This window comes from Fukomys damarensis, unplaced genomic scaffold (genome assembly GCF_012274545.1).
Source record: "Fukomys damarensis isolate Sample0158 unplaced genomic scaffold, DMR_v1.0_HiC HiC_scaffold_16, whole genome shotgun sequence".
In the NCBI taxonomy this organism is placed as follows: domain Eukaryota; kingdom Metazoa; phylum Chordata; class Mammalia; order Rodentia; family Bathyergidae; genus Fukomys; species Fukomys damarensis.
In genome coordinates this window covers 14,706,671-14,720,282 of record NW_022900928.1, presented here as the reverse complement: position 1 = coordinate 14,720,282, position 13,612 = coordinate 14,706,671, and the positions used below count along the sequence as shown (strand labels likewise).

Sequence of the window (13,612 nt, the reverse complement as noted above, 5' to 3'; positions counted from 1 at the left end):
GCGCACACACTCAGCTTCAATGTACACACTCCTGGGTGTATATCTATACTTCTGTCACCTTGCCAGTCCTGTCCTAGAGGACAAACCTGGGTCTTGGTGCCACCTGGGGCTCTGTAGGGCTTTGGCCTTCCTGGCCATGGGGTGAACTTGAACCTGATTCTCTGTGTTCCAGTGGGAAGAACATCCCCGGCTGCTTCCTGCATGTGGTGGGAAGACAGCTTTCGGGAGGCCACGGGCTTTGGCTTACACCTAAAGAGCAAGCACGAGCTGTCCCTGACGCTCCAGTGCCCACTTCACAGCTTCCCACCCTTGTGTCTCCATCCCGACGCCACTGAGAGCATAAACTTTGGCTGCAGTGACGGCAAGCTGTCTAAGGGAGAAGCCCAGGGCATGGATCTGTCCTGTTCTCAGGGTCCTGCTGCTTTTCCTTGCCTTACTTCCTAGTGACAGGAGCCATGATCCTCCATCTCCAGCCAGTACCTCTCCTCAATCTCAGGGACCAGGAGAGGAGCCAGCTGTAGAACATGCCCTCTCTGATTCTTTTCCTACTCCCTTCTCTCCGCATACTGGACATGGAGCAGGCCCATATCTGGCCCCAGCAATGATTCTGGGATGACCATGTGCCCCTTCCGAGAGCCCACCCTTGCTTTCTTCTCCCCAGGTGCCTCCAGGTCGAGAAGCACCATGTCCTGAAGTCATTGAAGGCCTGTGTGAGTGAGACTCTGAGCACACTGGGCCAGCACTTCGGCCAGCTGCTGGAGCTGGCCCTGACGCGGGAGGTGCAGGTCAGTGCAGGCTGGGGTGCAGAGTGCCACTCCTGTGGTCTTCTGTGGAGGGAGGGCAGAGGGGTGAGCCAGGCTGGGGGAAGCTGCTGATGGAAAGGGAGACTTCCTCTTCAGACCACCAAAGTCAACTCTGGCCTCTGTGAGACCAGAATATCAGAGCTTGACTGAGGCTTCCTGAGCATCTGACCAACTCTGTATCTTCCAGATGTGTACAGTAGAGCGCAGAGGAGGAACAGACTTACCCAAGGCCACGCAGCAGGGTGACGGCGAAGCCTAGTCTCTCCCAGTTATACCTCCAGTACTGTTCTTTCCACTCTAACTCTTCTCTGATGAATTATTGTCCACAGTACACCCCCAAAGACCTTATTATCCCAAAAGACTTAAGGCACCTGCAGGAAATAAGCCACTTGTAGAAGTCCTGTCAACCAAGAAGAATCTAGAAAGGTCACACAGTCCAGCTCCTGCTCCAAGGCACATTAATGCTTGATTCAGGAAAGATGGAGGGTTTTGGAGCCAGACAGATGTACTTTCAAACTGTGTTTCACTGTGGGTCCTTGGTCAAGTTCCTTAATCCGTCTCAGCCTCTTTTTCCCCATCAGGGAGGTGAGAAACCTTCCCCAGAAGGACAGTGACAGGAACGGCGAAACAAGTGGAAGGCCCATGGCATGTAGTATGGGTTAAAACACGTTATTCCCTCGTTACCCTTTGCTATTTAAAAAGCCTTCCGCTACATAAGGTTTTCATTATGAAAGGTATTTGCATGTTATTAATAGTTACAGAAATACTGTGCTACGTATTTTGTCATTCTTTTCCCACCACCAAATGAAGTCTCCCGTAAATAACATATAATTCTCCAAACTCACCCTTTACTGGACCCAAAGTGTCCTGTCTTTCTTTGTATGGCTCCTTTCACACAAGCCCCAGGTCTTATTGCTGACTCACCTGTCAGAGGGTAAGGTCCTCTGTCCCACAGGGTTTACAACCGAATCATCTGGTTCCGGGCATCTTCTCTCCCAATCATAGAAAGATGCTCAAAAGCCACACTCCCTGTCCTGAGACTTTGGGACAAAGGGAAGGAGGGCTCAAAGGCTAAGTGCTGGAGAGCTGGGACGCTGGGGTGCTGGGACACTGGGGTACAGGACAGGCACCGAGGCAGGCATCACGAGATGCTGAGCCAATGGTAACAGTCGCATGGAGGGGAAGCCAGAGGTTCAAGCTGGGGCCCACGTCCCAAACTGAGCCGTCAAATCTCAGGGGACTGGTGGAACATGGGGGCTAGAGCGGGTGAAGAAATGAAAGGACTGATGGGGAAAAGTAGTAAAGGCAGTGGAAAGGACCTAGAAGAATTTCTGAGCTGGGGCACAGATGCCAGCTGTCGTTCCATGGGGCATTTTCATGCCTACTTGCCTGGATGTGCCCAGTTCAATGGAAAAGGCTGAATGGGCGTGTTAAGTTGGGTTTTGAGAGCTAACTGGGTTGGGAGCTCAGCAACTGTTTGTACCAGGCAGCAGAGGGATCAGGGTCCTTGATGCTGTAGGTCACAGAAGCCTGGAGAAAGCTCGCTGTGGATGCCAGGATCCTTTGGGGGCCATTTGTCCAAAGCCCAGGGCTTAGTACATCGTGCTTTTTCCTCCTCCCTGCTTTGCCCAAGATGGAGTGTCTGATCTTAGGTGCGTGCTTGTGGAGCTGCCCCTATCTCACTGGCAAGTCTGAGCACCTGGCTCATCAATACCCAGCCTGGGAGCTGAACTGATCAGCTACTCATTTATTAGGCTTTGTCACCCCATTGGCCTCTCTCCCTTGGCTGGCAGGTGAGTCCTCTATGTGTCTGCATTATTTGTTTTCTTCCTCGTAGTCCCCTTCTTTCCTGCCTTCCTTTTCAGCCACCATGTCCCAGAGTCCTCCCAGCCATGCTTGTAATAATATTTGACTGATCTTTAGCTTCCTTTTAAATCATAAAATGTCCACACAGGACAGTAGTGGCATGAGGAAGGAACTGGATGAAGGCAGTATAATTTATGCTCAGTGTTGTAATCATGTGTTTCCTAAACTAATGACTCAAATACTATACCACAGGTGGTAGGAATTGTACCAGAACCCTGTACTTGCAGGGTCTTCACATAAACCGAAATTTACTCCTTTATATCAGAACTTCTATAATGTGCCACTCTGCATTGCAAATCTTCCAAAAGGTCCTTATGCATTATAGTATTTCCTGTCTGGCCTGGAGTTTCCATAGGCAAAGAATTTGGATTGTGAATTTTTAGCTCATGTATCTCTAGTGACCCAAATAGTTCCTGGCAGAGATTGAAAAGCAGTACATTCTACACTTGCAGAATCACTATTTTTAAATTAAATTAAATATTCACTTATTCTGGGTAGCTGGTGTTTCAGGAAATGTAATTTGGGAAACACTTTTTTAGTACTGAGAAGCTACACATGCTCTTATACAAAAGAACAATCTTCTTTTCTATGCCCAACAACATAAAAAAAAGTCATCAGTGAAACAGTGCTTACAATAAGGCTATAGTTCAAATCTACTATCACTCTGCACTGGTCTCGCTGAAACTGTGTGCTACATCTAAATTCAGGCCCTAGATGAGTGATGGGTAATATTTGTGCTCAAAGGAAGTTCCTAGGAGGATGAGGAAAGGCTGAAGATCAAGGTTAGTGAGGAATGGTTGAGGATCAGGGGATGCTTGATCTGCAAAAGGGTACTCTGCTGCCTACAGAGTTCCGTGCTTTGGAACAGACAGACTTAGTGGATATAAACTACAGGATGTGCCTGTCAAAACAGGTCTGCAAAGCTGGGGGCTGCTCTGTGGTAGGAAGGGCTTGACTGTCACTAAGATGGGCCAGCTGTTCCTGGGAGGACATAGACCACAGATGGGGGTTGGACTGGATGACTTGTAAGGTTCCTTGCACTCGTGATAGCGTGTAGTTTTAGGAATGTGGGCATTATGAGCAAGTAGGCCAAGCACGGAGTTTGGAGACATCCAGTTCTGACTGATACTCACGAGTTATGCAAGCTTGAGTGAGATATTCACTTTTTCTGACCCCTGGTTTCCTCATTTCGGTGGGCTATAGTTAGGGGTAATAACACATGAGATAGCACTCTCTGGCCTGTGCCATAGGTTTCTTCATCATAGACCTGCTGTGTCTTAAGAGAAACCAACAAATTTTGCTTACAGAAAGCTCTCAATCTCCTAATTGTTGATTAAGATCACTTAACTACTTATTACCATTACTTGGTAGGGGGACTATTTTAAGGCTTAACATTAGGGGCCAACAATGGGAAATTAGTGAACATTTATGATTAGTCTACCTGGGAATAAAGGATTAGCTGTATGGACAAGAAAAGGAGAAACTTTGAAAAAAATTGCTTTACTTCAAGATGACTTAAAGGATGCTCTATCAAGTAAATAGATTTTTACCTGTAAGTCTGAATCTGTGCCTCCTCTTCATGTGAATGGATGTTGTACTCACTTATCTATTCATTTAGACAGTCAGTTTATTTAAAATACCACCTTTATTCAAATACAACTGATCAGAGAACATACCTTTGGGTCTGGAGCTAAGCGTGCTCATTAAAACTTCATCTCACTACTAAATTTCCCCTTCTTTTTCCAGGTAAAGGTGGATACCCCCGGTCCTAAGACAAAGGTCAGACTGGGGGGGCCCTTCTAAGGGAAGAGGCAGTTCCTAAGCTGAACATCCTTAGTTCCTTCTTCCAGACCGGCCCATCAGATAATTCTTTCCTCCCCTGGCAGTGAGGTGGCCTGGGGGGAGGGGAGTGCATCCCTGGAGGTGGCATTGATGACCAACATGGAGGGTGGTGAGAGGAATGTGGCTGACCCTATGCCAGAGGAGGCCTGCCACCTGTGAGGTGGTCCTTTTCCACTGCATGAAGCCATTCCCCCAAATGGCCCCTACTCCTTGTAGATCTTTCTGGAATCACTGTGGGCATCTAGATGTTTGTTTCCAGGAAGTGCCAGTGACTCAGTATGTTGCTCGTTAATGAATGCTAAGGATGCTCTGATACTAAAGCTCAAAATTTGCTTCCTGTCCTGTGTGGCACTCAGATTTTGCTCAGCCATGTGGTCCAACATAGGAAAGTGGGGGATGCAATGAGATTAAATGGCAAAAAAAAGATAATTCAAATGTACTTGCTGGATGAGAAATAGATTTCCAAAATGCTAATATGCCTTCTATCCCATTTCTTTAAACAACAGCCAACTGACTAACTAGCATACAAACTAAAACAAAACTTGACTCTTACTCTGCTCATCTTAGCCAGCAGGGTCTCATTCCAGAGTATGGGAAGGAAGGGTTTTCTCCATAGTTGTCTGCAATATGGGAAGAGCGTCCTTCAGGAATTGTCATTATCTACTGTTTTTCTTAATCATAACTGGAAAAACCCAAAGAGTTAGTGCACTGGACCCATAGTACTATCTCAGCCTTCCCCTACATTCACAGAAAGTTAAAATAGGCCAATGCTCAATCGCAAGGCCTGGAACTCTTTGTGTTTTGCCCCCTGGATTCCCGCTTTAAGATTGCCAATGGCCTCCGATGCGCACCTGCAGCTGAGAAAACAAAGTTGGTTGGTGGATACAGTCTTGGCTACAACCTGGAGAGATTGTCGGTCAGTGTATTTGAGTTGCCCACTGTCCATAAAGATTTTGAACATATACTCACTGGGGGAAGCAGCTACCATAGGTTAATTGTGGTACTACTTTCACCATATATGGGAGGAAAATGTCCCCATTCTCATCGGAGGACATTTGACGCCATTTCATCTTCCCGCGGCATTAGGAATTTGCCACTACTTTAAGTGGACTTGCTGGGCTTGCGTTCTTCCTATCTAGCATATCTGAAACATCTAAATTTCCAGCTCCCTCTGAATGCTGTTTCTCCTGCCCCAGGCTGCATTGATTTCAAGTCCTTAGACCAGTTGTCTTCAAACCACTAGAGTGCATTGCATTCCCCAGGCTCCTGAAGATTTCCCAGGAGAAATGCACACATGTATCATTTTAAGAAAATATTTTTTCAGATTTGCAGTTTTCATTTGTTTTCTTGGCTAAAATGATCTTTCCAGTGATGCACTAAGTTTTTCTATTTTAATGTGATGCAAGTAGATACTAGCAAAGAAAATATAAAAACACTTCTATGAAAAATAAAATTTCACTGCAAAGTAATTAAAGAGGAACAGTGGTAAATACACCATGCATCACGGTCTTAAAAGAATATATTTTCAGTTGCTAGTCTGTCTCTCAGCTCGTCTCCTAAGAAAACTATACCTTTGTTGCATAAAACATCTTTAATTATTAACAAAGTCTCTGATTCTTGGTAGTGTCTTGAACAATTTCTTCCTGTTTCACAATATCTATTATACATTTTGGTTCTTATTTACATTTTCAGTTTCTTACACCAGAGAGACAACACCATGTTTAAACATGTGTGTTCAATTTATTTTACTTGAGCATATGGTCTCAAGGTGCCTCTATAACATCAAACATGTCTCAAGTTTATCCTTCTTTATGGCTGAGTAGTACTCCATTATATACAAACCCACATCTTTTTTATTCATTCTTTGATTGGTGGGGGGTTTTGGATTGTTTCCAAGATTTAGCTACTACAAAATGTGGAGATTTTAAAAAATAACCTTTCTATTACTTTATAAAAGAAGTCATGTTCATCACTTACCCTAAATCTTATAGCGTATTGCCCTGGTATGCAGAAACCTTGGGGAGGGAGTGGGGAATCAAGCAGTGAACAAGCCTTCATTCATGAACTGTGAAACCCTCAGGCTTCCGCCAATTATTTCTGTGTTTTCTAAATATTTCTGTTGTGAGAGGTGTTGGAAATTTTGTATTTTCCCTAGCATGGGAATTGTCTGAATTCAGATATATGGTAAAGTGGGTGTGTATGTGGTTGGGGGTGAAGGAAGTTTTCAATTTCTTTTATTCTTTCCAGCCATTTATTCTCAAAGTGTGTTTGACTCTTGAGGGACAGTTTCTTTAGACCAGAGCAATGAGAGAACTGGCAGGATGCATCAAACCCTGACAATGGCTTTTTGAGGCACATATTTAAGTGAAAGCAGTTTCTTTCAGCTGCTTTTCATACTCAGTTCTAGATTATGACATGGCTGGAAAGAAGAGTAATCTTTGAAGAGCTAAAAACTCTGAAGGTTAGCCAGGCATGGTGGTGCACGCCTGTAATCCAGCACTCAGGAGGCTGAAGCAGAAGGCACTGTGAGTTAAGAGCTAAAAACTCTGAAGGTTAGCCAGGCATGGTGGTGCACGCCTGTAATCCAGCACTCAGGAGGCTGAAGCAGAAGGATCACTGTGAGTTCGAGAGCAGCCTGGGCTACATAGTGAGTTCCAGGTCAGTCTCAACTACATAGTGAGACCCTGTCTCAAAAACAAAACAAAACAAAAAACACAAACAAAAACAAAAACAAAAACACCCAACAAAAACTCTGAAGGTTAATAAAACCGATTATTCCAAATATGACTGGAATCTTTTGAGAGCAATCAAAATTTTAAAGATATATTCGATAAAACATAGGCATAATTTTGTATTTTTTCAGACATTATTTAAAAAGCAGTTAAAGTCATTTTTACCAAAGTAGTTTTGGAGATATTTATACCAATTTCTATGTCATGTAAAAAAAGAGAAAATTTATTGCTAGCAGCTAAACTAGTTAGATTGATATGATGCATAACTCTTTTGTTTTTTAAATACTTAGTGAAGTTTGCTCACAAGAGCTGCTAAAATTGATTGAATTATTTCTGATTTTTAAAAATTTCAATTCTTATTTATTTATATTCCCAAAAGTTGAGCACCCACCAAAGTTCAGTACACATACAAACTGCTTAACTAAAGAAATTCTATGCCTTTTATCATATGCTTAGATTTGTAATTAACTGAGGATGTTAGATATGTATTTCTTTGCATTATCACAAGTTCAGTAAATTGTTTTATCTTGGCTTTATAACATGGCAATAAATCAAATTCTATTTTAGAGCTACATTGTTTTTAATATTGACAATTTTAGCATTTTTCCATAGACTATGCTCTTTGTAATTACTTATCAGTGGTTTTTAGCATTTCTTGAAACATATTTCAAAGGAATTTTTAATTAAAGAATAAAGTCAGTTCTTTACTGAAAGTTAATCCTGACTTGGCTCATTGGTGAGAGGATGGATGTTTTCATTAAGTTAATAAGCAAGAGCATTAGTTTCAAGATTTTGATAAACATATTTGAAACATAGGATATTTTATTAAAAATAGACTAAGATTTTGATTTTCTCAATTCTTTCTGAATAAGCGGGGTGACCCAAGGTGCTGTAAGTGAAAAAGTGGTGGACATAACTAATAGTTATTTGATAAATCTTAGTAAAGTACTTTTGGAATTTTTCCCACAAATTGAAAAAGCAAATGAAAGACTTTAATGATGGGGTAACAAGTGTTTTTGTCAGTCAAGTGGTTTTGGATTCCTTTACCATTCTAGAGGAGTTATCAGCTTCCAGATCATTCAAAATACTGTTTGATGGTAGCTTACACAGTAATCAGACATAGCTCAAAAGGTGCTCAAAGGGCTAAGTGTCTTGGCTGTACAAACTCACCCTAGCCCCCTGTATGGATTCATGGGAAACATGTTTTTCAGAGTTTAACTCTAAAACTATAACTTTAAGTCAACATTCAATCAGGGATATATGATGGCATTTGAAAACTTAGAAAGCACACCCATCTCATTGAAAGAAAAAGTAAAATGTTAATTTTATGATTCATAATATTTATATAAATGTATAGCCTGTTTATTTTGATCAGTCATGCTGATGATAACTGCAATGACAATGAACAAGGAGCAGTTTTTTTTTTTTTTCCGGTATCAGGGATCGAACTCAGGACCTTGCACTTACAAGGCAGGTGCAGTGCCAGCAAGCTACATCCTGGCCTGGAACAGTTCTTTTATGAATACTTGGAGCATTGTACTAATAGGACGTAAAACAAAATTTCAAATTTCAATATGGATGAGAAATAAACCACTTGAAAACTTAAATGTATTACATTAGGGAAAAATTCTCAGGAAAATGTGGAGTGGGAATATAAATTTAATGATGAAAAGAGAAGACACATAATATGAAAGAATGATTATTTGCATAGTTTTAAGGAGATGTTGAGGCCGATTTGGTATTTAGATTCCACTGAATAAATTTAAAAAGCAGAACAATGGCTTTATTTTAGGTCAGTATATACAATTTTCTGGAAAATTTCTTTTGCCATTTTTTTTTTCTGTTGCTGTTGTGGTACCTGGCACCATTTTTTAAATTAGCATCTTAATCATCATCTGGAAAAAGAACATTCTAGAGTAATATCATTAAATATAGCTCTGATAAAGCATGGTCACTACTATGTATCATAAAGCAGATACAAGATATTTTACTTTCACAGAGGTATGATACAGTACTGTCCTACATCAATAATACTAGAATCAGTTTTGGTTTGAAATTTGCTTTGTCTGCAAATAAGATTGCTACCCCCATTTTTTTCTGGGCTCCTGTCACAATGAGAATTGTTTTCTATCCTTTCACTTTCAGGCTATGGGCTTCTTTTTGCACTAGGTGTGTTTCTTGTATACAACATATTGTTGGATTTTGCTTCTTATTCCATTTTGCCAGTCTATTTCTCTTGATTGGTGAGTTGAGGCCATTGACATTGCTGGTTATAACTGATATGTACTGACTTATTATTGACATGTTATTGGCCTTTTGTTGACTCTTTTTACTTTTTCACCTTCTCCTTTCATTTTCATGCCTTGCCTATTTGATTTGCTCTGTTGGACCTCATAGTATTTTTGCCTTCATTGTCTTTTTCTAGGCTCTTGTTTAGAATTGCTTGTAGTGCTGGTTTGGTGTTCATGTAGTTTCTCAGGTGTTCTTTGTCGTGGAAGTGTCTTATTTCCCCCTCCATTTTGAAAGAGAGTTTTGCAGGATACATCAGTCTAGGTTGGAAGTTGTTCCCTTTTAGTACTTGAAATATCTCATTCCAGGCTCTCCTTGCCCCAAGGGTTTGTGTTGAAAAGTCTGCTTTGATTCTGATGGGCTTTCCTTTGCATGTGATTTGTTTATTTTCTCTTACTGCTTGTAGTATTTTGTTCTTTTGTTGGGTTTCTGGGATCTTGATTATCTTTTGTCATTTTGTTTTGTAAATCTATGATTAAGATTGTACCTATCAAATTAAAAATGTATGAAGGCATTTGTAATTTTCAAAATTCTTAAGTTAAATGGGAAAATATTCTTTTGACACAGGATACCCTGGCCTTCCGGTTCCATAGAGTGCTTGGCCATTTTCACTGCCTCTTACTAGAGAATTTCTTAGGCCTTGAGATCCCTGTGTCCCCAGGAGGGTTTTCCACAAGTGCTTCAGGTGGAGAAGCATCCTCAGCAGGTGCTTGAACTGTGACCATTTTCATTTTTCCTGAAGTCTGGCTGTGATGTGCCCAGGAAGGACCAGGTCCTGAGCCTGGTGCTCTTCAGAATTCCATTTTTCTACGCCTTTTGAATATTCCCTCCTTGAGTACTATTCCTTTCTATTATGTCTTGTTTTCCTGTAGTGAACTATGCCTCCAGAGTTCCCTCTCATTCTGTTCATTCCCAGTGCTTTCAGGGAGATATCAGTTGAATCTAACAACTACTCTTCTCCCACGCAGGTCTCTTTCCTTCTGAGCGAATCTGCCACTTGGAACTGAGCTAATTTTCCCACGTTTGCTTCCATTTGCTTTCCGGCCCATTCTTTTGGTTTTCCGACAAACACCTCTAGATTTGGGGGGCTTCTCTTATTGAAAGAAATGCTGTCAGTTAAGTCCTCAGGTTTCAGAGCCTCCAGTCCTAACAGGTCTTATCCACTTTTGCCTTCCTAAACGGGATACTTCCACCAGAAAGATATTTTCTTGTCTGACCAAGAGCTAATCTTATAAATCAAATGCTGTTTTGTCTACTTCTTCAGTTGTGCCTTTCCTCAGCGTCCTAAGTCCTGCATTTCTCCAGTGTGTTTCCAGGATACAGGCAATACTACATGCTCACTTCCAGAAACTTTCACTTGGGAGTTTACCCACAGCCCTTTCAAATATTCATGTTGATCTTTGTAATATTTTCTGTGCTTCTGCTTTATTAAATCATTAAAGCCACCCTAATGACAACTATTTTTATTCCATTTCATGGTTTTAAGGGGCAAGAGTTTGGGCAGGGCTTGGCTGAGTGATTTCGCTTTTCCATCTGGGCATAAACAGCGGTGATGTTGAGGTTCAAATGGTTCTGAGAGCCCCACACAGCTTCCCTCACATGGACCGAGCCTTGCAGAGGGTGGGAACTGCTCTCAGTTGAGTGTTGATAGAGATTTTACAGGAGGCTTTCCCAGCGCGACAGTTTCAGTTATCAAACTTCTTACATGGCAGCTCAGGGCACTCCAAAGAGCGTTTCAAGAAGTTTAAGTGGAAGCTTTAAGGCTTTTTATGACCTAGTCTTTAGAAGTCTTGGTTTACCACCTCTGCTGAATGCTTCCTTCTATTAGTCAAGCAAAACATGAAGCCCAGCCCATTTTCAAGGAAAGTGGCATTAGAACCCATCACTGTATGGAAGTCGCAGGAAAGAATTTGTCATCATCTTTAATCTCTTTCAGCATGAGGACTCTGCCTGCATTTTACGTGGCTCCTTTGCATATGTGGGGAGCTGTGCTGTATAATCGTGGATTCTCCATCTCGAGTTTCAGGACGAGGCTTCCCATATTTTCCTGGCTCCTCCTGAGAATCTCGTTCTGGTCTGTCCTTCTAAGAGTTTACTCTTCCTTCCTGATAGGTTTCACTGGGTTGTAGTCACTCTGCGACAAACAAAAATGTCTCAACTTTTTCTAATTTCTTACTTAGAACAGACCATGTGCATCTCCTTAACTTCTCTTTTCTTCTTTTTCCTGGTCTTAAAGAGCTGTTTTTGTTTGTTTCTTATCTACCTGGTCTGTCTTTTAAGAAAATAATTGTCACTTAGCCTGTTAATCCTATCTTCTCTATTTTGTTTTCATTTTTCATCACTTTTCTTAGAATATAGAGTGATATCTTGGTTTCCTGAAAAGAAAAAGAACCTTGAGTTTTTAGAACTGAGTCAGCATGAGCCAAGATAGGACCTGTTTGGAATTTCTGTGGGGGACAAAGGAGATGAAGCAGATGAAGGCATGGGAAGCTGTGTTGCTGGTGTGACATCTGACGAAGGAGAGGGAGAAGGAAGGACTGAGTAGCAAGAAAGTCCTGGATGTGATTCAACCGTAGCCACTCTTTGAAGAAGCCCCCTGTGCCATAGGCATGTCGTGTTCAGTCTCAGCTGTGAGTGGATCAGAGAATCATAGCTGTGAGAATTGTGCCTCAGCGAGAACCCAGGGGCAGATCCAGGGGGCAGCAGCCGGGCTCGCGGTCAGCTCTGCCTCCTGTTTCAGGAGCTCTGGTGACCACAAGGTGTCAGCCGTGAATGGGAGGCCTTGGTACACAAGAGCTGCTAACGTGCCTGGGTGAACCCTTGCCTGGCGCTTCCAGCTTCACTCGCCCACGGAAGGCTTTGCCTACATCAGAGATGGACTCATGAATCTTGAAAGATAGGAAGTCAGGCGCCTGTAATCCCAGCACTCAGGAGGCTGAGGCAGGAGGATGGCTGTGAGTTCGAGACCAGCCTGGGCTGCATAGTGAGTTCCAGGTCAGTCTCAACTACATAGTGAGACCCTGTCTCAAAAAAAAAAAAAAAAAAAAGAAAGTCAGACTCACAGGGGTCAGAGTGCTGCCCCTCCCACTTCCCTGGACGGTATGTATGACCTTTATTTCGGTGCCTCAGTTTCCTCAACTGTGAAGTGAAATTTGGATAAAAGACTTCTGAGGAGGCTCTTCCAACTCTGACATATTGTGATATTCGGGGCCTTGAAGATCTCAGTGGAACCTTCTATCTCCTATCCACATTTATGCTGCGGAAAGGATGCTTATGACTGTTCGTTGTCAGGGATCTGATTTGCTGAGGTGTAACTGGGGTGTAATTACGGTATATATGTGTATAGACATTAACACTGAATTATTCTTAGACATGAATGGTCTAATATTAGCAGCTGATTGCAAAAGACATTGAGTTTGAATTGTTTAATGTAATGCTAATTTGCTTCAAGTGTAAACACTAATCAGAAACACTAGGTAATTATCATTTAGGTGCAGGACCCCAATATACGAAATCTGCATTTTCGTGTGAGCATTTGTGTTACATGTGAAGCTGTTTGTGGTAACGATGGGGAAGGAGTCCGAGAAGAGTGTTCATTTCAGAGGTTTGTGTGACAAACCTTGGTCATTAATATTACCTCATGTTAAATCTTTTACAAAAGCATCCATCACATCTTGGGGAATAACTTTTATACCCCTGACTCTCCTACTTCTAGTTTAAATCCTTCTAGTGTTATTTTCAACACTCTACAGATGAGGACACTGAGGCAGAGAAAAGCTAAAGGAAATGACCTGCTCTGGGGCACAGGGGCAGAAGTGGCAGAGCCAGGATTTGAACCCAGGTAGCTCGACTCCAGCGTCCATGCCATTAAGCACATGCATATTTCATCCACATGATTTCATCACATGATAGGTTCTAGAGCAAGCTGGCTCTAGAACTCATAGCTTCTCATTTCCATAACACCAAGGTTATTTAAGAACAAGTCCAATCTAATACATTTAAATGAACATGGCAATTGAAAATGCATGAGAAGTTGCCCAAAGGTCTTTCTTCCTCTCCTTTTTTTTTTTTTTTTTTTTT

The 13,612-nt window shown here is 42.0% G+C and overlaps 1 protein-coding gene across 1 annotated transcript in view; it reads left to right on the top strand.

The window, feature by feature from the left end:
- Insc (INSC spindle orientation adaptor protein) overlaps positions 1–13,612 on the top strand; it is a 121,902-nt gene that overhangs the window by 58,218 nt on the left and 50,072 nt on the right. Inside the window, 1 exon segment of the mRNA XM_010615371.3 lies at positions 662–785. Within this exon segment, the coding sequence (XP_010613673.3) occupies positions 662–785 (124 nt within the window).